The sequence below is a fragment of the Neltuma alba genome, unplaced genomic scaffold, assembly GCF_004799145.2.
Source record: "Neltuma alba isolate B1F8T4 unplaced genomic scaffold, ASM479914v2 tig00011756_pilon, whole genome shotgun sequence".
Lineage (NCBI taxonomy): Eukaryota > Viridiplantae > Streptophyta > Magnoliopsida > Fabales > Fabaceae > Neltuma > Neltuma alba.
The window spans coordinates 261456-283775 of record NW_021636384.1 but is presented as its reverse complement, the minus strand read 5'-3'; the positions used below and the strand labels follow the sequence as shown (position 1 = coordinate 283775).

The 22320-nt window shown below is 33.4% G+C and overlaps 2 protein-coding genes across 2 annotated transcripts; both read right to left on the bottom strand.

Moving 5' to 3' along the window:
* Window positions 1-3128: 3128 nt before the first annotated feature.
* On the bottom strand, window positions 3129-6847 carry LOC114717631 (polygalacturonase QRT3-like). Its single transcript, XM_028902840.1, has 3 exons — window positions 6556-6847; window positions 6228-6467; window positions 3129-4338 (listed from the first exon to the last, which is right to left on the bottom strand). Exons 1-3 carry the CDS (start codon window positions 6760-6762, stop codon window positions 3316-3318), a joined length of 1470 nt encoding a protein of 489 aa, XP_028758673.1. The 5' UTR covers window positions 6763-6847; the 3' UTR covers window positions 3129-3315.
* A 5230-nt stretch (window positions 6848-12077) lies between these two features.
* Window positions 12078-18879, bottom strand: LOC114717600 (uncharacterized). The gene is made up of 8 exons (XM_028902812.1): window positions 18811-18879; window positions 18284-18463; window positions 17693-18138; window positions 16936-17121; window positions 16032-16139; window positions 15475-15678; window positions 13503-15388; window positions 12078-12701 (listed from the first exon to the last, which is right to left on the bottom strand). Exons 2-8 carry the CDS (start codon window positions 18357-18359, stop codon window positions 12146-12148), a joined length of 3462 nt encoding a protein of 1153 aa, XP_028758645.1. The 5' UTR covers window positions 18360-18463; window positions 18811-18879; the 3' UTR covers window positions 12078-12145.
* Between the last annotated feature and the right edge of the window lie 3441 nt (window positions 18880-22320).

Genomic DNA, 22320 nt, shown 5'->3' with positions numbered 1-22320 from the left:
ACCTTATTAGCCTTATTAAAATGGTAAAATTTCTTCGCAAGCAAAAATATTAACTGTAATCATATCCCTTTTAAATTCCAAAGTCCTATATCAGCATTCATGCACGCTCTTCCTCATTTAATTTCTTGTTTTGGTATATAAAGTGAAGAAAAATTGGATATAAAATAAAGTAAAAAATCTATAACAAGAAGTAACTTTTATATAGTTTTATTTTAAAAACTAAATGCATCTACAACGTTTAAGGAATAATTCAGATTATTCACTAGCTATGAATAATAAAACTTATAATAAATTGTATATTACCTAGTGATATTAGCAGTATATTGATGAATATAAAAAGGTAGTATAAAATAATAATTAAAATATAATCCTATAGATGTTTTAGGGATTTTCTTAGGCTTGGGATTGAATGAGAAACAACTAAAGAAACTGCCACTGGCTCCATAAATGAGGTCCGGGTCCTGTTCAAGCCAGTTTTGTTTTGTTACTGGTAAGGCCTTTTAGGCCCAATGAGCATGAGGAATTAATTATGCAGTTGAAGTGTTTGGTGAGAGATGATAATAAATTAAATAAAAATAATAAATTTTTCATGAGAAATTTTTAAAATAAATTCATCTGAAAGAGAAAAAGTTACTGGCAGCAGTTGTAAACCAGTTTTCACTGAAAATAATTTCCGAAGAACATTTGTGCAAAACATTTCTTCGCCTTTACTATACTAGTTCTGATGCTTAATATAAGAACTAGTTTGATTTTCAATTTGATTTCAAATATAATAAATTAATCCATTTTATCTATTTTTTTGAAGTAGTCTTTGTAATAATTGTACATGTTAAATATTTCATCAAAAGATACTTGATCATTAAGGGTATTTTAGGAAAGACAACCCACATTTATTACAAATAACTAACTAAAATAATTTTTTTAATATACTCAAATTAGTTAATTATCTCTTATATTAAAAAATGGAGGTAGTATGTTATTTTGCCACCAAAGGGTTAAAGAGTACTAGTATTGTTATTGTATATGTTTGTACCAATCTTTAACCCATTATTTGGTATGAAGGAATTGAAGAGGAGGAAAGGAAGGAGAAAATCTTAATGTGTTCAATTTAAAAAATTTAGGAAAATGGGGTCATAAAATTTTGGTAAAAAATTAATAAAAAATTTTTAATCCCCCTTCAATTTTTTAAATTGATTTCGGTAAAAAATTTTCTTCCCTTCCCTCACTTTCAATTCTCTCATACCAAACAGATTCTTAAGAGGTCTTGAAGTTATATGTTCACAAGTCTGATATATAATACATAAATAATTAAATTGTGTATATAAAAAAGTTTTTTAAAATTAGTTTAAAATAACGATTTTGTAAAAAAAAAAAAAAGCATTTTTTAAGAAAAATCTACTTATTTAATATTTATGGAGAGAATGAGGAGAAAGAGAGTGTGAGTAATTAATGCGTTAATATATTGTATAACTAGGATTGGCAAAAATAGAAAAAAAAATTTAGATATTCTTTAAGTGTTTCATATAAATAGAATCATGTATGTATACCCAAAAACTATATCTTATATATGTGATGAGAGAAAATATAGTAAAATAAAACAAATTAAAATATATCAAGGGATGGTTTTATCACTTGCCCCGCAGAGCTCTCTGCCATCTCTTTTTATTCTTCCTCCATACTAGAAATAATTTACTTAATTATATTTAAATAATTTATTTAGAAATAAAATGAACAACACTATATATATGTGTGCATTCTTTATGTTTTATATAATTAAACGTATACAAATACAAACATGTCAATATTAAACGTAAATCGTTTTCTGGTTGGAAAAAAAACTTAAATCGTCATGCTCCTGTTGAAAATATATATATACTACCTCTAGTTCTTAATATAAGAATTTATTTGACTTTTATTTTGATCCTAAATATAAGACCCTAATTCACTTTGTCTTTCATATTTATACTTTTTTTTTCAAGATTCTCTTTCTAATAATGATAGTTCCTACCAATACACTTGATTAACAAGGATATTTTAAGAAAGAAAATACCAATTTATTACAAATAAATAACTTAACTTATTTTTTTAGTATTCTCAAATTAGTTAATTAGTTCTTATAATTAGGATCGGAAATGGTATATATATAAATGCGCATTATTAGTCCCGTTCAACTCAATAGTCCAGACTCGTCACCAGATGGGACATTTTTTTTTTTTTTGGGGCCTGAGATGGGACATCCTTTGTTGGTTTAAAGTTTAAACTTCAAACTTTTGACATTGTGAGAAGTTGCTATTTCAAGTTTGTCGAACTAATCCCCCAAATCCATTTCTAAAAACTGCCACACACATATGTCATTTCAAAAAAGCGAATGTGGCAGGATATTTCAAAAAATGACTTCGAATGTAGTTTTACCGATTCCTTTTATAACATTTAAATAAACCATCCATGTGTTGACAAGAAAATTGATTAAAATTACTTAAGAACAATAATTAAATGTAGAGGCTAACCAATAATTAATGAGATTAAAAATAAAAGAAGATATTATAAATTTAAATATATGCTATTAATATCTCTTGTGAATAGAATCACGTTATCAATTAAAAAAACAATTCGTGTGTGTGTATAGAACCAAGGGAAAGTTGCATAAAACTTTATTCGTTTGTTCTTTAATAGAATTAGGTCCTTAATAATCCAACTTTTCGTTTGCAATAACAGGTGTAAGTCTCAAAACAAGCTCTAATATATTAATCAAACATTGCCTCATGTCCCAAATGTAAGAGTTAGATATACATCTAATTTGAGGAGATTAAAAAAATTAATCAATTTGGTTATTTATAGCAAATATGTATTTCCTGACTTAAATTACCTTTTTTAAGCATGGGCTTTAGTGTTACCCTTAATAAGAACGCCTTACAATCAATAAGAATATTTTAAAAAAAAAATTATAAATTTGGGGGATAAAAGGGATTGAGGTCTTATATTTAAGATAAATTTCAACCTACCCACTAGCTCTTATATTAAGAATATGAGGCAGTAATATATCATAGAATATTAAATTATAAAAATGAAATTAATTGGAATTGTGATGATGACAGAAAAAATTGAAGTTGTGCAAGAGCTGTGCTTACATTTCCAAATTGAATCAGTCTTGGTGGAATTTTACTAGCCAAGCTGATTAAAAATAATGGTATCCTATAAAGCATTTAAATCTAAAACCTTATAAAACAAATTACTTTAGGCAATTAATTAATTAAGAACTCTTTGTGCAGTTCTCTCCTCTTCAATATCACAAGGCCAAAAGCTTGCAACTTTCAATTATATGCTTTGATCCACAGCAACGTATAAACTTGCAGACACTACCGCTTCACTTGTCTGAATCACCACACTATTATCAGACACATTCCTCAGAACATAACTTGGGAAAGTGTCGCCTTCGAAGCTCAATGAATACTGAACATGTTTGATAAGGTTAGGGAAAAGCAAAACATCATTAAAATCCGCCATTAATGAAGTCCCATTCGCTTGCACTGTCTTCTTCGCCACAGTACTCTTCAGGTTCATCCCCTTCACAACGTTCCTGTCCACCACAACCTGATCAACTTGCTTAAAATTATTCCCACTCGACTCATCCAGATGAACGTTTTCAACCCCTTTGTCAGACCCAGCAAACATATTGTCAACGATGGTTACTCCATTGACTACTCCGTTGACCGATTTTAGGACAACATTGGCATCTCCGAGGAAGAAAGTACCAGAAATATGAAGCTGAACTGGGTCTTCTGCAACTATACTGGTGTAATCCATGTAAGAATTTAAAACCCTAGTTTGTGTTAACCCAGCAAGTTTGAGATAAATCCCTGTGCCTCCGAAGCCAGTGGCTTTGTTATAGCAATGCACGCCGGAGATTATGTTGGCCTGACCGGAGACCATTATTCCGATGGCAGCGGAGAAGATGACGACGTCGGTGACGGCGTTGTCGTTGCCCTGGAGGTTGATTCCTGTGCCGGTGAAGTTCCTTTCGCCTTTGTCGCCGCCGGCGGTGATGTGTTGGCCGATGAAGGAGTTTCTGATGTAGGTTTCATGGCCGCCTTGGACGAGGATTCCGTTGGTGGTGAAGTGGGTGACGTAGCAGTTGTCAATGCCGATTCTGAGAGAGTTGATCACTGAGATGCCTCCTCCATGGAAGTTGGAATCCAAGAGAATGTCCTTGAAGGTGATGAACTCGTAATTGTAAGATGAAGAAGGGGTAGTCTTATCATTTCCATTGCTGGTTGATAAATCAATGAGGTACCCATCTGATGGAAAGCTGTCGGAGGCTCGTAGGGTCCCACCATGCATCTGTTTTCACCAAATGTAAAATATACATTAAAATTATAAAATATTTCTTCTAATCTTAAATATAAATTAATTTTAACTCCCAAATCTGTTTTTCTTGCCAACAATTTTAACTCCCAAATCTAAACTACGCAAAATTGCTTTTTCCATTATATTAAAATTTAATGAGTTTCCATTTTTTATCTTTAATTATTATTAATACTATCAATTTAAAAATCAAACTCTTCCTGTAATCTTTAAATAAGGATGAGTTATTTTTGGGAAAAAACATTAACACGTGAGTTATATATTGGGCTATCATATATTTCACTTTTGAAATATGTTATATTTAATATCAGAAAAATATTATTTATCATAAAAATATTTCATTTGCCCTTGATACTGCATATACTCCCTCCGTCTATTTTTAATTTATAAGCAATAACTACCATCCCCTCTTATCCTTAAATATAAGTAATATTTATAAGTTATCTTAAATTTTTGTAGCAAATTTTCTATTTTATCCCATTGATTACTTATTCTAATATTTAATATATTTATTATCTCATTTTCCAACTATCATCTCTTTCTATCACACATTTTCTTTCTTTCATAATTCTTTTTATTATAATAATTTTTTTATTATGTTTCTCATATTCTCTCTCCTCTATCAATAAAGGTATTTTGAATAAAGAACTTTTAATTTTTATCTATTTATTATCTCTAACCAACTTTTTGATTTATATAATAAAATCTTATGTTGTTTATAAAAAGAGACGGAGGGAGTATTGTAAAAACTGAGTAGTAGCTAATTAATTAGTAGTTACTCTTTTTTGTCCTTATTATTGTAACTAATTCTCATATATCAAAGCAGTTAAAACATTAAATTTATCGTGATAATTTTTTTTAAGATTACCTCCAACTTTTAGCACAAAGTTTGATGAATTTTTTAACACTAAACATTAATTATTAACAAGCGTAAAAGTAAAAAGTAGCAATTAACTAGTTAGTTAGTAACTTATATTCAGAACTAAAAATTTCTGATGCCCTCTAATAGGAAACAAAAGTAGCATATAAAATAAAACAATGGCAGCTATCTTGTATGAAATATATGACAACTTTATTGATTGATGAATATTAAAAATTTTGAATGAAATAATTGTTCAACATTTAAATAGATAAATTATTAATTTTGAAAAAGGGAGAATAACATGTTTTTTTCCCCTTGACTCTCTGTAAATGTGGTATCTTTTGACATAGCTCCAAAGGCCAAGGCATACTTTTGTTGAGAGAAGAGTAAATTAGCAGAAGAAAAGGGAAAAGAAAGATCCCAAAATTTTCAACAAGATCACTAATATATATACCTATATACATACATATACACACACATATAGTCATTCATTGGTGAGGCCAATTTTCAAATTGAGGTTAGGCCAACCCTTCACCATTACCATTAAACTATACTAAATGCAGAAACCACCTCCGTCGCATAGCCGATATTGGATTCTCCGTCCTAGTCTTACCAACCAACGCCACGTGGCACCATGCATAGACTTTCCAAGTACATTTTTCAAGAAAGTAACACACCATACTAAATGCTTCATTTTGTAAATATTACCAATTCACGGCACTTTCCATGTTTTTATCAAAAACAAAAAAATAATTTTGCTTCTTGATAAAATCACACCTACAAGGTCCAAATAATTGTTTAGAAAAATTTAAATTATAATTATTTTTTACCAAAAATATTTTATTTTTTTATTTTTTTAGGCTTTCGGGAGGAATTATTTTTTGAATTATTTAATTAAAGTCTTGCAAACTTTTTGTCCTGAAATGCAATTTTCTTAACTTTCTTATGTTGCTTGCGAAATTATGAGCTGTAAAATGAGTGAAGCGAACCAGGAGAAACGTACCATGAAGTTTCCGACGCCGGCGACCGGCAGCCGGAGGGGCCTGCTGATCAAGTAGTTCCCGCCCTGAAGATTAAGCTGTGCGCCTCCAAGATTAGCAATGCCGTCCAACAAGAACCCTTCACTGTTACCCTTCGCCGCATCCGCCATCGCTGCAAGAAGAGCTTCTGTACTGTCCACCTTCCCCGTCGGATCCGCCCCGTACGACGTCGCTAGATATACCCGTGGAACATTTGAACCCGACTTCACACCAACACAAAAGCCAATTATTTTACTGTTATCACATTGTATAAAAGAGTGCCGATATATATACATATAGTCAGTTAGTTACCGGTGGTGGCGACGGTGACGGAGAAGGAGACGAAGCACTGAGTTGTCTGATGTGAGAAGCTTTGAGAGTTTCGAGTCTGCGTAATGCTCGGTGATGGCGGTCGCCGGAGATGGTGGAAGGTGACGGATTCTGTACAGAAGGATGGATATTGAGGAAGAAAAACAGAAAGAGAATAGGAGGGAATAGGGCTTTTATGGTTGGTTCCATTGAAGAAGACGAGGACGACGTTTGAGTTGGGAGGCGTTGGATTGTTAAGATTCAGAAGAAGAAGAAGAAGGAGGTGGAGGAGGAGGACGAATGAAGGCGTTTTCTGTGAGGGATATAAAAAGGGAAGAGGAAAAGCTTTGATAAAGAGACATGGAAAGAAGAGGGCGTAACTAAGATTTGATAAGAAAATGATTTGTCACATTTCATTATCGCCTCATGCTTGTGACGCCCAATTTGGATTTTTTTTTCCCATTTTAGAGACATAATCAAACATAAATCACGTTATTAAATTATACTTAAGTAATTAATTATTATTTCATTATATTAATATTACGAGGATACTAATTTATAATTAGGACCGCAGGCAGTCTTGAGCTCTAAACATTTATGTGTTTGATAATTGAGGATCGTGTGAATAGAATATCTATCTGGCTATTGGGTAGATACAAATCCTATTAGTATACTCTCATTTTCTTTTCCTTTTGAATATTTTTCCAAACTCAATAAGAATTAGATTTTAATTAAATAATTTCTAAACAAGCTTAGATTAAAAAAAGTAAAATATTTTCTTCTCTTGCCGACCATATGAAGTAAAACTTTCAATGGAATTATCAATCTTTTCTATTTTACAGCCAGAAAAAATAAAAACCTTCTCTATCTAACCCATAAATAATACTCCTCTGGTCCTTAATATAGGACATAATTGTTAAGTTAATTATAATCCTAAATATAAGACATATTTCTCATATTTATTAAATTTTTTTAAATTATTCTTATGGATACTCTCTGAACCATAATCAAGTAGAAAAAGAGATAAGATATTAAGTTTTACATTTAGAATCGAAAGAGTATATAGGATCAGTTTTCATATAGTCATCTCACTGAGTCACACTCATCATACTCAATTAGGAATAACTCCTCCACAAGCCCCTTTCTTTTTTTGTATTAATGCGAATTTAAATTCGAGACTATGAAAGTCATCATTAATTTTCTCTCTTTTTTCAGACAAAATAAAATCATTCAATATAAATTAAATTAAAATTTGTTTTCAACTAGAAAAAAGCAAATGATTTGAAGAAAAACTATTAGTTCTCCAGTGGCAATGTCGATCACTGTGCTTGGACGATGTTTCATGTTTAAGTCCAATGTTAACATGTTTATGTGCGCGTCTTTAAATTGTATAGAATGGAAAAAAAGAATGTGTAAGAAAACATAGAATATAAAATTGAACATTAATTTAAGCCATAATATTATTAGGCAGATTGGTAATTAATTGTGCTGTTGAATATATATAATATAACCTGACCTGACAGAAAAGGAAGGGGTTACCAACTTGATACTTATGGGACCTGTTCAAGATTGAGGTTGTGTAGAAGGTATTTTGAAAAGGGAAGCAAGCAAGCAAGCAGAGGCAGGTTGTTTTGCTTTTAGTCATTTATTTAACATTTAATTAAAAAATGATGAAATTATATGCTGATAATGAAAAAAAGGCGGCGGTCCCTAGAGCTGTCAATAAGGGCCAGCCCGGCCCTAAAGGGCTAGCCCTTGAAGGGCCAGGGCCTAAAAGGGCCAGCCCTTTAAAGCCCACATACCTTAAAATTATCTAATTATTAAAGTCCGGCCCTTAGGCATGCGGGCTCAGGGCTTAAAAGGGCTGGCCCTTTTATGTTATTTTTTAAAATTTAAATTCTTTTTAATTATTTTAAAATAAAAAATAAAACAACAAAACTTCTAAGATTTTTTATTCAAATTATAAATATAAGTAAAATAAATTAGTGGTGTATAGAAAAAAAAATTAAATGCCAATAAACTATTGTCCAAAATAAAAAAAATCAAAATCTAACAAAACACGAAAAATAGAAAGATAAAATCTAGCAGTTAAATATTAACAATATCAACATAATTATTATCTTTATCTTCATCTTCATCAGTATCATCAAGATCAGCAATATTTGATTGTTCTTTACTACAAGTGAGCTCTTCTTCAGTGATAAAAATATTAAGGTTTTTGTTTTCATTTACCTTATATAAAATAAAACTATGCAGTAGTTATAAGTACAAATAAGAACTTGAACATTTGTTCGAATAAGAAAAGTTTTACACTTTGTTAAGATATATAAACCGATGGTAAATGAAATCTACTAGCTATTATGGTGATTAAAATGTTAAGAATATTAGTTACCATTCTTGAAAGAATTGAAAATTGATTTTAATTGTTCTTCCACAAGTTCAAGACATTTAATTCTTTTCAATTATCTAGCTTGAGTATTGATTCTTCTAGATATTTTTCTAATTTAAACTTATTCATAAAAGACTAATCTATAACTTTATAAATATATTGATAATAATTAAAAAAAATAGGCGGGCTTAGAAGGGCTAGCCCTTGGCCCTAAAGGGTTGGCCCTTTTATTTTTGAGCCCTATAGGGCTAGCCCTTTTAAGCCCAATTTCCTTTTAAACCACCTAAAATACAAGCCCGGTCCTCTATTTAAAAGGGCTTAAAAGGGCCGGCCCGATGGGCTTGGCCCGTTTTGACGGCTCTAGCGGTCCCCCACACATAACTTATGTCTCAGGGCTAAAGGGTTTGGCATATTGGGGAAGGTAAGCCCAGTGACTTTTCTTTGGTGGGTTGTTGTACTTGTTTGATTACTTTCATTATTACCATATATTTATGCTGCGCCCTATAACTAATTAATTTATTTTTTAAATCATGATAGCTATTTGATATATATTATTCTACTTGTTATACAAGTCACTTATAACATATTTTTGCATATCAAGAAATGTATTAAATTAACAAAAAAAATTTAATTTACCCTCATTAAAAAAAATTCCTCTTTCTACATTTATCAATCATTCTCATAGATCTCTCCTTTATTTCTCTTTTCTTAATAAGAATTAAATAAGAGTATAATTAAAAATAAGCATTAGATATATTACAAGTAATTTACATTTAAGACCAAAACCTCCTCCTATAAATGGCTTATATTCAAGATCTGAGGGGTATAATGGAGCTCAAGAAATAAGAAAAATTATCTGCAAAGATTAGTAAAAACCGTCCCGTATAATCATATCTCTATATCATTTTCTCCAAACATTGATAAGGAAAAAAATTAATTTATAGGTCCATAAAGCTTACCTCAATTTTAAATTTAGTTCCTGTAGTTTAGTTTGTTTAAATTGGAACAATTTTTTATCTCTAAAATTTAATTTATCGATTTTATAAAATTTCATATAGAGAGAGAGATATGGGGTGTTAGAAGAGTGTTAAATGAGACGATAGAAATTTCATAAAATTCATGAAATTCTATAATTTAAAACTAAAAAGTTTTATACTCGAGAAGAAATGCTTACAATGTCCAATTTAAATAAGATTTAAGATGTAGATCTACCTATAAAATATTTCATCATGGGTGTCTAGCACCATATATTTTTTCCAAGTACAAAAATATATATGAAATTTTTAAAATGATGAAAAATGCCATGGCCATTAAGTCCATTAACATTGACAGTTCGGCAAATATGTAGGACAAGAAAATAGTGCAAAAATACATATAACATTTTCAAAATGATGCAAAAATGCCACCGTCGTTGAAAACTTCATATATATTTTTATACCATTTCAAAAAGTTTATGTGTATATTTGTACCGTTTTTTTGTTGACATGTTCATTAAACAGTCAATGTTAGTTGACTTAGTAGTCAAATTATTTTTGCACCATTTTAAAAAATTCATGTGTACTTTTGTATCTAAGAAAAATTTATGATGTTCGATGCCCCTAACAGAATATTTCATGAGTAAATTTACATTTTAACCCTTTAAACAAAATAAGATATAAAAATATGATTTAAAATTGAGATAAATTATAAGAAAGTAGAGATTGATTTTCTAATTGACATCATTCGCATAATTTTGATTTGACTGGCTCAATGGTCAATGTGCAGTTGATAGCAAGCAAGTGTTTTGATGATTTAAAAGTTACTCAAACTCTTTGGGGTCGAATGCTCTTGTATGATAATCATAATCAACCGAATAAATAAAAATGTAATGAAAATAAACTAAAGCATTCTTGTTGAAATAAGATTGATAGATGACGATTTGATGATGAAGCTCAAGTTATGATGAGTTACTCAATTGCGTGAACAAACGTGAGAAATTAATCATTTCGCGGACTGAATGGTTTAGGTTATTGCGTCACCTTGAAGAAGCATTAAAGTAACAGCACAAAATATAATTCTTTTAAAATTTATTATAATTTTTTGCCAACATACAACTTTAATGTATCAAACGACAATAACTAAGATAATGACAATCAATTTCACAGAAATTTCTGACCATTGACAAGTGATAGCAATAACTAAGATAATGACAATCAATTTCACAGAAATTTCTGACCATTGACAAGTGATAGCAGATTACTAGACATCAACTTAAAGGCATTTAGGTAATTTTGTTATAAAATTCAATCCCAAACTAATCCCTATGAAATCACAATGATAAATGATTACACTTTTTCGGAGTTCTAAATTGAAATTGGTAGATTTAGGATGTTTTTGTCTCTTTCTTCCTAAAAATATACACAACGGCCCTTAATATAAAACATACGTAATTAATTTGATTAGATTAAAAAAAATTAGATAAGTTCATTAATTATAAAAAATATGAAATGTTTTTTTTTTAAAACACTATAATTATCTTTCTTTAAATTCTCCTTCTTTCTCTTCCTTAATTGTGGTTGAAAGAGTATTAATAAAAATAATTTTTAAAAAAATTAACAAATATGAAAAATAAATTTTACATTTAAAACTAAAATCAAGTCAACACTTAAATCCTGTATTAAGGAGTGGATGATATTTTTATTACTGCCCTTGTCTCTTGTTACTTGCAATTCACCCTACGATTGACAAATAGTAGTTTGTTAGAAGCTATGCTTTTAATGATAGCGCAGCTCTCGTGGCCGAACAGTGGTTCTTCTAATTTTAAATGCTCGAACTAATCACAGGAAGAATCTATTTAGAGACACAATATGAGTCGGCATAAAGAGATTCCATCACACTTGGCATCAAGAAAATGTATAAATAATTTAATAAACTAATAATTCGTCATGACCTGTCTGTAATAGATGGGATCAAGGAAAATCTCACATCGCTTTATTCAACAACAATGGTCATCTTATCTTTAGGAAGTTTCCTTCCATACTTCTTGAATGATCAAGAGCCCCCCCACCCCCAAAACACACCCCCAAAAAAAAAATGCAAACAAATACCTGTGTTGGGGTACATCATAATTTTAATTTTTTGAGCATTTTAGAAGATGTTTGAAACAGATAAATAATAATTACCCATCAATAAATTCATGTATGGTCGGTGCAAAAAAAAAAAAAATCATGTATGTACAGTGATTATAGGTCCCATGTTCAGAGGGAGGAGGCTCCAGTAGGAACCTGTACCATCCAACAAACAACTATGCGATTTGATTCTATAGGAACCCACAGGAAAATCAGATACATCAAGGAGGCAGCTTGAAAATCCCTGACCTTTCTGGTTAGGCACAAATTCCAGAAATGTTTCTGCAGCCCTGTTGTTCTTACCATCATATTCTTCCCTACCATGCTTGCCACTTCTTCTGCCTTTATTTGCCATACAATCTGCAACACGGCTATACAATTTCTTGTTCAGCTCAACAATGTCTTTATCTTTCCAAGCTTCATATCCCGGTGACATTCGCTCCCCCGCCTCTCCACAAGGTGTCGGTACTTGGCAGGACACCGGACAATAGAGGATGCAGTACAACTTTTTTGGCCGAACATGGAGATTTGGCGGCAAGTTTTTCAGTTGAAGACATAGATTAAGTGATAGACTGGAGCCTAGCAAAACAGATATACCAGCACCATTTTTGGTGTCCTCACTGTGGACAAACAGCTCTGATCCAATGACTTGCCTGGATAAATAATGCAAATGGAACGTCAAAATGCTGAGAAGAAGCCTAAGGTTCACATACACACTACATTTGGAAAATAAGAAAGTATCAATATACATCAAGCCGCCTTCTAGCTTCTAAACCTGATACAGGGGACCGCTCAACTAATTCTCTATATTCAGGAAGACTACTACTCCGTCCCTAATTATGAGAACCTTTTGGCCAAATTATGCTTTTTAAGAAAACAGTTAAAATTAGTTAAAAACAATTAATATGTAACAAATGTAAGTTTTTTTTCCCAAATATACCCCTAATACATGTAAGAGAGTAATAATGAGATAAATAGAGAAAGAATGTAATATATGAAATTTATTAGGGGTAAAATAGGTAACAATACATTAAATGTTCAGACAAACTCAAAAGGGACCTTATAAAAAGAGACAAATCCATTCAAAAAAGAGGATCTTATAATTAGGGACAGAGGGAGTACATGATAAACTTGAACATTTAAATGAAGATATATAACAGAGAGAGAGAGTTAATGACTATAAGTGATAAAGAAAATATAGCTGAGAAACCTCAAAAATAGACCTAACATTTAACAGCTAAAATCTCTGACCAACATAACATGTGATAGTTAAATGATTGACTCTTGGCACAGACAAAGAATGGCCATATATAAGATATTGATTGAAAACGGAGAAAATAATGCTCTAAGCCATGGTCATTCACTCAACCGTAAAATACCACTAACAGTTATCTCCCATGCTCCATAATTTGAAATCATCTATGTTAATAGACGCGTTTAGAGTGAAACCATACCTTACTTTAAAGAAATACTTGGGTATCCGAGGAGGAATACGAATCCATTTTGTTATAGTATCTAATATCAGTTGTGATAAATTCTTGGAAACTTTGGACAGAGTTGTTTCATTGTGCGTATTGCTTATTTTATTTGCCAAGCAGGCAGCCTCAGAGATCACGTTACTACAAACATTGAGAAAATCTCTATATGCAAAACCAACATCACAAGTTTGATGTGTAGGCCGCAAGTGAAAACAGTTTGTGGGCCGCCAGTCAATAAAATTCAACAGCAAGGAGAAATTTGAGTTGGTTTCATGATCCATATGCCGCAGACACCCTGCTAAATTTTGCATTGCCGAGACCAGTAAGAAGTTACAGGCGTCTTTGTCAACCATAAAATTTTCATGAGATAGCTGCTTTACAACAATAACTGCAAAACCAGAAACAAATGCCAATAGTGAACAACTCAGAGAAAGTGCTGTCACAACTGCAGAGCTTTCACTGTCCATCTCAATGAAAGATGTTCCAATCAGATCAAATTCCTCTGCAAGTCTATAAAAATGAAACGAAATTTGAGAAATGTCTTCAAAAGACTTCAGACATCGACACAGAACATCTCCCTCATTATTTAACTGATTGCCCCAATCTATATTCAACACAAGTCTCACATTTTTAAGTATGCCCACCGCATTTTCCAAAAATCTAGCTTTCAATGATAAATACCAACTTTGGAAGCTGAATGCCCAAGAACTTGTTACAGCTGCTTCCAAAAGTCCTATGGAAGAGCAAAGTGCCCTATAAGCTGCAGGTAGCTTGTAACTGTAATGATGATCGTTGACACTCCCAGCATCCCATGGATCCCTCTCATCCATGTAGTCACCAGAATTTAAAAGAAATTTATTATTCTCCGACCCTTCCACTAAAGTGACTCCCTGTGTTGGTAAATTAAGAAGCTGGATTGCTCTCTCAGACTGAGTGTATTGGGAAAGTGCTTTCAACCAGCTACAGCAAGAATTAGATTTGACCTCCTGAATTAGCTTGCTGAATATGGAAGAAGATAACAGCAGTTCTCCTTGGCATGCTGCATATATTCCAATTCTATAAGCAGTCCAATTATCTATGTCTGTCAAAATGCGGTTCACAAACTCTACTGTATCAACTTTACAGTTAACAGGACAACTATGAGGATAGATACTCAGGTTATAATGATAACGTATTCCATTATCCTGCTGAAGCAGGCCACCCCAAATATGTTGACTATGTAACAGAAGACAATACAATGTGCATGTATAGCAATCAAGTAAACCACAATGACACAGAAATTCAACCAAAATCTGCACTCTGCTCATCACCTCAGTATCAATGGCACCAATTTTTCTGAGAGTTTCAAGAAAGGACACCAGAAATCTGTATACTTGGCAAAAAAATTTGGATACTACATGGGTGTTCTCTTCCCAATCAAAATTCACAGCCACATGAGTCGATGATGTCATTTGACCAGTAGTTTTGAGAGTCACAACAAATTCAATTGTCGAAGTCATGTTATCAAGTACCAGGACAACCAGATGGTGATGCTTTATAACACTAGATAGAAGAATATCAAACAGAGTTTCAAGTTTCTGAAACAGCCATGAATAATTTTGATGGGCTTCCAATAATGACTTAACCAGAAGCTTCATCTGATCCTTGATTAGTGAGACAACCCGTGAAGGCAAAGAAGTGAAAAAGACATCATTTTCAGTACATGTTTCTCCCACAAACTTACAAGACAAATTTGCCAAAATATGGATGGTCAAATGGCCCCTCATCAAATCCGCATGCTGTATTGCATTCTCTGCCTCAGTAATCAGCTTGACAAATTCATGGATTTCCGTAAAAGGTAAAGGTGGAATACACACAAGTACCTGCAAATCATCTAATGCAAGTCAAAACAGTTCAAAACCAATGATATAAAATGAAACCACTATTTTGCATGGTACAAGAGCCAAACCTTACGTAAAACCCGTAGAGCTTCAAAGTGCATGGATAAAGACACTTCAGGTTCCTCCAGCATGCGAAGTAATCTACGGATTAGATCTGAATTAACTGAATTTTCACAAAGTCCTTTTTTCACCAGGAATTTCAAACATCTTAAAGCTGTTTCTTGTATATGGGAAGTTCTTTCTTGGCTGAGAAATGAAAGCAGAAGCCCCACCTGAATCCAGACATTTAAATAATACAATATAAAAGGGAAATGAAGTGAATTCTAGAACAAGGTGGTTGCAACAAGTCTGCTTAGACAAGCTAGTGGTACAATGCTTCATTTAATTACAAAACTCAAACGATCAATTTTTTAATTGACATAACATTTGCGGATACAAAAACCCAAAAAAAAAAAAAAATTCCACCAGTCGAAAGATTAAAGAGGCAATCATGAATGTACGCTCAGAAAAACAATAACAAAAATGAGAATAAACAAGTTAAGAGAACATATAAAGTAGGCCGTATATCCTGCCAACTCAACTACGAAAATCTAAATATTGTAGTAGACTAAAAAAGGGCAATCACCTGTTCAGGGATAAGTAGTGTTGATACGGAAGCCAGTTTTGAGAGTGAGACAAGCATCACTACCAAAAATTCTTCATCTAAAGAGTCCAATATCAATTCTAGACCTGTCTGCAATAAAGAAAAAAATCATATTAAAACCCTTATGACACTGAACACTTTTGGAAGAATACTCTGTTTTGTATTTACAGAGAAAACAATACATCGACTTATAGGGAAGAGATAGCAGCATTCTTGCTATTCAATCCCAGGAAAAAAAAAAAAAAAGAGCCTATTATATGGAATGATTTAAAGAGTAGATAAGGGCTATTAAACAAGGAATAAATCCGACTAATAGAAGAAAATAAATGCTGGAATATTATTTGAAATATTCCACCACCAGAAATCATTGGGAAAAAAAGGGCCACAGCCACCGGAAAAGAAAGTATAAAACTGTCAACAGCTCAAGATGCATTTTAACAGTCACCAGGTATCCTAAAGTTAAAACACAGCCTAAAATTGTATACAAGGACTAAGGAACGCAGTTACTAGTAAATGAGTGTGTGCATGGCTGTAGACACATAAATTGTTGGTTTGTTCCTGAATTTTTTTCTCCCATCAACACCACTCCTGGCCAAAGAAAATATGTGAATGAGTGTGTACATAGCTGCACACACATAAATTTTTGGTTCGATCCTGAATTTTTTTCTTCCATCAACACCACCCCTGGCCAAAGAAAATATATAATGCAGAGAGACAGAGACATGTGCACATGGAGACAAACACTAATAGTGTCACAACATGCCTGACAGCAGGGGGGGAAAAGAACCTAAAAACTGCACAACAAAGCAACTGACTTGGGGAAAAGAAGAGACCCCAAGGAAACAGAAGTGTATTAGATCTCACGAGTTATAAAAAAGTCAAAGACCTTGTATGCTTTATTTGCAACTGAATATGAGCACCTGAATTTTCCAAAAACTCGAGCAGCATCTAACTTGACAGGCAAGGATACCTCAGATGAAGTCACCATATTAACCAGCATCTCCAATGTGGTAGATGCAAAATCATCCGATATTTCACAAAAGCATCCTGCAGCAAATAAAGATGCTTTCACCTGTAGAAAACAGATCCAATGATTAAGATGTAAACAAGATTGAGACAGTCAATCAATAAAGCAAATGAATTTTCTTCTAGAATGAGCAGCTTAAAGAGGGATAGAAGCAAATGAAAATGGACCCAATAGAGATTTCACATCTAAAGAAAATGAATTTTCTTCTAGAATGAGCAGCTTAAAGAGGGATAGAAGCAAATGAAAATGGACCCAATAAAGATTTCACATCAAGAGCCTAGAACCGGAATAGAGAGAACAGCTTTGGAACTGATCACTTAATTATGTAAATACATAGTTTACTCCTGTAAATCAAACAAGAAATAAGCTTTTTGTGATGTTTGCCACACCAATCTCCAACAGTAATTTTGTCATATGCTTTTAACATGACAGTAAGCACAGAACATATCAAATGATCATATTCTCATACCCACTAATCCCCTCATGGAACAATATCCAGACTGCTAGATGCCATATGCAGTATAAGTCAGATTTGATACATAAGCAAAAGATATGATTAGACAGATGGTATCACAAACATCCAGGACAGCATAAATGTTGAAATAAATTATCTTACCAACCAAGCATGAGGAGAAACGAGACTGGAAAGCACTAAGTATCGTATAGGAGCATTGTCTTGAGCAAAATCAGCCCAACAACCAAACAGAACCAGAGCAAATGCCTTTGACTCCTCATCACCACTGTCAAAAACAGATTTCACTCTTTTCAACAACTCCAAGTGGTTCGGTACTTTGGCCTTTGACAGCAAACCATTATGCCATTTGTGCTTCTTCTTTTTACGGTGCTTTAGCTCAGATAAGAAAACCGTGACAATAGCAAACCTAGTCTCTTTGTCACCACATGCAAATGCATCAGCTAGCCGCAAGAGGATGGCATTGGCAAACAGCCTATCTTCACCTGGCATCAAATCAAATATGTTATTGGCAGCGATGTTGGATTCAGACTCCAAGCTCCATTGTTGAAGTTGAGGCCCAAACTGTAATATGGCTTCAACAGATCCACCTGGACAATGAATCTCATCAAATAACCAAAGCCAACAAGGATCGAATAGTAGATCATCCAATTGCAACATAATAACTAGAACAATATTGGAAATGAGGTTAAGACAAGGAGTTAGTTCGCATCCATGAAAATACAATTATTTTACCTGGCTTCTTAGAACGAAGGCCCTTTTCAAGTTGAATGCTCCATTCCATGGCAGAAGCTGCACAAGTTCTTTCCATGTTTGAGAAGGCAAAAGGCAGAGAAAAGCGGCTTAAAGTTACAATGGAGGTAGTGAAGGAAACAATCTTTGGACTGTGATAAGTATCCTCATCTCCTTCAAATTCTGAAAATGAATAGCATACAAATTTTTAGCCAATGCGTTCTACAGTACTAAAGGGATCGATCTAAGAATTTCCATTCAGGGAGAAAGCAAAGATGATGAAGATTGTGTCATCACTACTGGACGCCAGTGCCATGACGTTCATTTCAAGCTTGAAACAGAGCATTGTGTTATTAGCTGCTATGTTATAGCCAACTTATATTCTGAGCAGTTTATGGGTATAAAATGATATTCACGCTAGCTTGAATATTCAAACTTTAACATTAAATTGAACAACCAAACACAGATCCTGTTCTTGACAGTGGTCTAGAGGCCAAACAATAACATAAAAAGAGAAAATGTGAACTTACTTGAAACCAAGGTTACTTGGGCGTTGTCTTATAATTTATTTTCACCTTCTTCGCTCTACTCTTCTTCTACTACTACTCTCCCTGCTCGTCCTTCAATCACCATTCACTGCCACCGTTCACTTGTTGTGGCTGCGTTGCAGCGACTGGAGTACTGTGAGAGTGCGGTGGCTGGACCTTTTGCCCGCTGTGGGTGCTTGCACTCTTTCTGAATCTCTAATCCAAGGATGAGGTTTTGTTTGGCAAAGAGTTTTGGTCCTAAAGTGAGATTAACTTGATACATTGCACTGAAAAGGAAAGCTGGTAATACGTGAGCGAGTTGTCCCGCCAAAAGGTGCGAGTCTGGCGCGGGAGGCTGAAATATTCAGCCAACCAAAAACCGCCAGTGTGGGTTGGCAGGTTGGCAGTTTATTTTCTCATTTTTCATATTTTTCCCCTGTACATGATTGAGCATTAGCTAGCTGGCAAAATTAGAATAAAGTACAGAACTTGAGAAGAATTCAGAATGAATTGGACAATGTTATACAAGCACCAGCAAGTTCCAATTCAGCGATTTGTTCAGAATCCAATTGTGTTCACAAGAATTCAGTGCTACAACAGAAGAACTAAATGTTCCATCACAAAGCCACAGACCAATGTGAATTCAATGCTATGAACAAGTACAACTACCTGTTAAACAATGTCCAACACTTCAACCTCAGACCAACAGAAACAAAATTCAGTGATGACTGACAGGTACCTTACTCAGAAATTCCGAATCAAGTCATCTGTTTATAAGATGGGGTTATATTAATTTAAAATTGGCGTCAAATACAAATAAAACTTCCAAAAAAAAACCAGTAGGAGAGTGTTGAAGAAATGAATGACTACATGTGAACTGACCGAAGGGAACGAGAGTGAAGAGAGAAGGGTATAGACTGAAAGGGTGAGAGGCCGAGAGCTTCGGCTGGTCTGCACTCTGCAATGGAGAATTGGAGATGAAGAACGACTGGACGAGGACGAGGTGGAGAATGAAAATGGAGGCCGAGCTGCCCAGGTCGTCCGTCGTCGAAGTCGAAGGCGGCAAGGCGGAACGCGGAAGCCGGAAAGGTAGAGGTGAAGAGTGAAGAGTGACTAGTGACGGCGAGGACGGACGGACCGAACGGATGGGGGACGAGCAGCGACGCGCCGTGGGAGGGGCTGGTGAGCGGTGACTCGGGACCTGGCTTCTCTCCTAGACGTCTACGATTTCACCCATTTTCCTTCAAACGGCGTCGTTTAGTAACAAAATCTGGGCCGTTGTTATAGAACTTGCAGACGGTGATGGGAGGCAACTAATTTAAACGACGTCGTTTCGATACCGTACTGAACCCTACAACCCGTCACTCAATCTCAGCCGTCCTTGTAATTTCTTATTAATTTCTCAATTTTCCCCGGCAGCCCATCATTCTTCTCTGTCCCGCGCATCGCCCCTTTCTTCTTCCTCCACCGGCGCGGGAAAAGAGAGCAGCTAGTGGGAAAAGGTTTCGAAGAAAAGGAACAGAAAGGGAGGATCTGTGGCCCTGAATATCAAATACTGACGAGTAAAATAACAATCTTTTATCAAATACCCAGAAATCTAACTTGATAATCTTCAAAGTTCATGATTTTTATTTAGTTTTTGCATTTATACTTTCAAAGTTCATGAGTGAAACGCTTAGCCTCTCATGAATCCCATAATCTAAGGATATATTTGACGATCAGTCACAATACGTCACATATTGATAATCTGGAAAACAAGAAAAAAAGGGATCCATGGATAATTTAAATCCCAACTCCTACTTCTAAACTTCCATCATGTTGGATTAATATAATCTCTCATGTTTGACATGCTCAAGGAATCAGGCATGTTTCCGAGAGCTGCCAGCATCGGATAACAGTTGCAACCATAAAGCACAGAGATATGCAATCATAAATTAAACCAGACAAGGAGAAAAATATCCATAACTAACAACTACTACCTCCACTCATAAATATAAAAAAACTAGTTAACTAAGTTGAGTAAATTAAAGAAATAAATTACGTTAGTTATTCGTAATAATTAAGTTTTATTTTTTTTAAAATATCTTTGCTAATCAAATTTATTGACTAAAATTATCATTATTAAAAGAACTATCCTGAAGAAAAAAATTATAAAAAGCAAAATAGATTTGACACTTATATTTAGAATCAAAATAAAAATTAAATAAGATTTTATATTAAAGACCGAACATGTAGCCTAGTTTTAAACATCAGAAATAATGCTTTAAAAGTTGACCTGTCCCAAAATCAAGCCATATCTGCCTGCCATCATCATGAATTTTGTGGCATTAGTGCTGATGCAGTAAAATCATCACAATAGTTACTAAAGCCAGGCAAGCTCTTGCAATTGGCAATGAGAGAAAACTTCCATTGTATAACAATCAGCTATTGAACTGTGTCACACAAGAAAAGTAGCATTTTAATTCGATCGGCGAACGAGGAACCCCCCCATTCCATCCATCAGAGAGAAGGATGCCGATGTCAGAGAATATGTTCTTCCCCTCAATCCGCGAGAGAGGAACTGTTCTTCCCTCAAAACCAACGGCTTCGATTAGAAAAACATGGACGGCTGAGATTTTATTTTACGCAGCAAAAACGGCGTGGTTTGGGAGAAAGAAGGGCAGCTGGAAAAGTATAAAATAACTTGGTGTCCGTTTGGATTGCACGGTAGAAAAGTATAACTTTTTTAATTTAATTTTTTAAAAAAATTGGATCAGGATGAAATTTAGATTGGATAATATAATTTTTATTTAAATTAATTTTTTAAAAAATTAGATTGGGTAAAATAAAAATCATTTGAATTATGATTGAATAAGCAAATTTATTTTGTAAAATTGTCAAAATGGGTGAAACTTTTATTACATAATGTAAAAAAAAAATTATTAATTTACATAATATAATTTTTCTTCTCAGAACAGTTTGCAATCATCAAGTTATCATTCTATTTCTATTTATAAGTCACTTGTAGAGAAAAAAGATTTTTTTCTTAATTACAAGAAGTCATTTGCAATATAATTAATTTTTTTTTTCAATTTCATCCCTCTTGACTTAATAAATGCAGAGAGAAAAATAAAGCAAATTGGTGAGATAAAATATAAAACGTATTTTAATGCCCTTTCTTAATAAAGACTAATAGAAAAGAAAAAATTATCAATTTAATGTATTTTTTAATTTGTTAATTTGAAGTACAAATGACATATAGATAGAAACAGAGTAATATATTTGGTAGAGTAGTTTTATCTTTTTTTTAAATTAAAGTAAGTGGGACCCATGAACTTCTCTCTCTTCTTTTTTCATGGTCTTTTTCTCTCCCCTCCACGCTTAAAAAGCAATTTTTTCTTTATAAGCAACTCAAAATAGCTTATAGCTTTTACAAGTTAAAATTAGCTTTTGGCTTAAGCTACCACTCAACCAAACAAGAAGCTGACCCATTAACATGCTTTTGGGTTCTAAATCGTGGCTTTTTCATCCCAA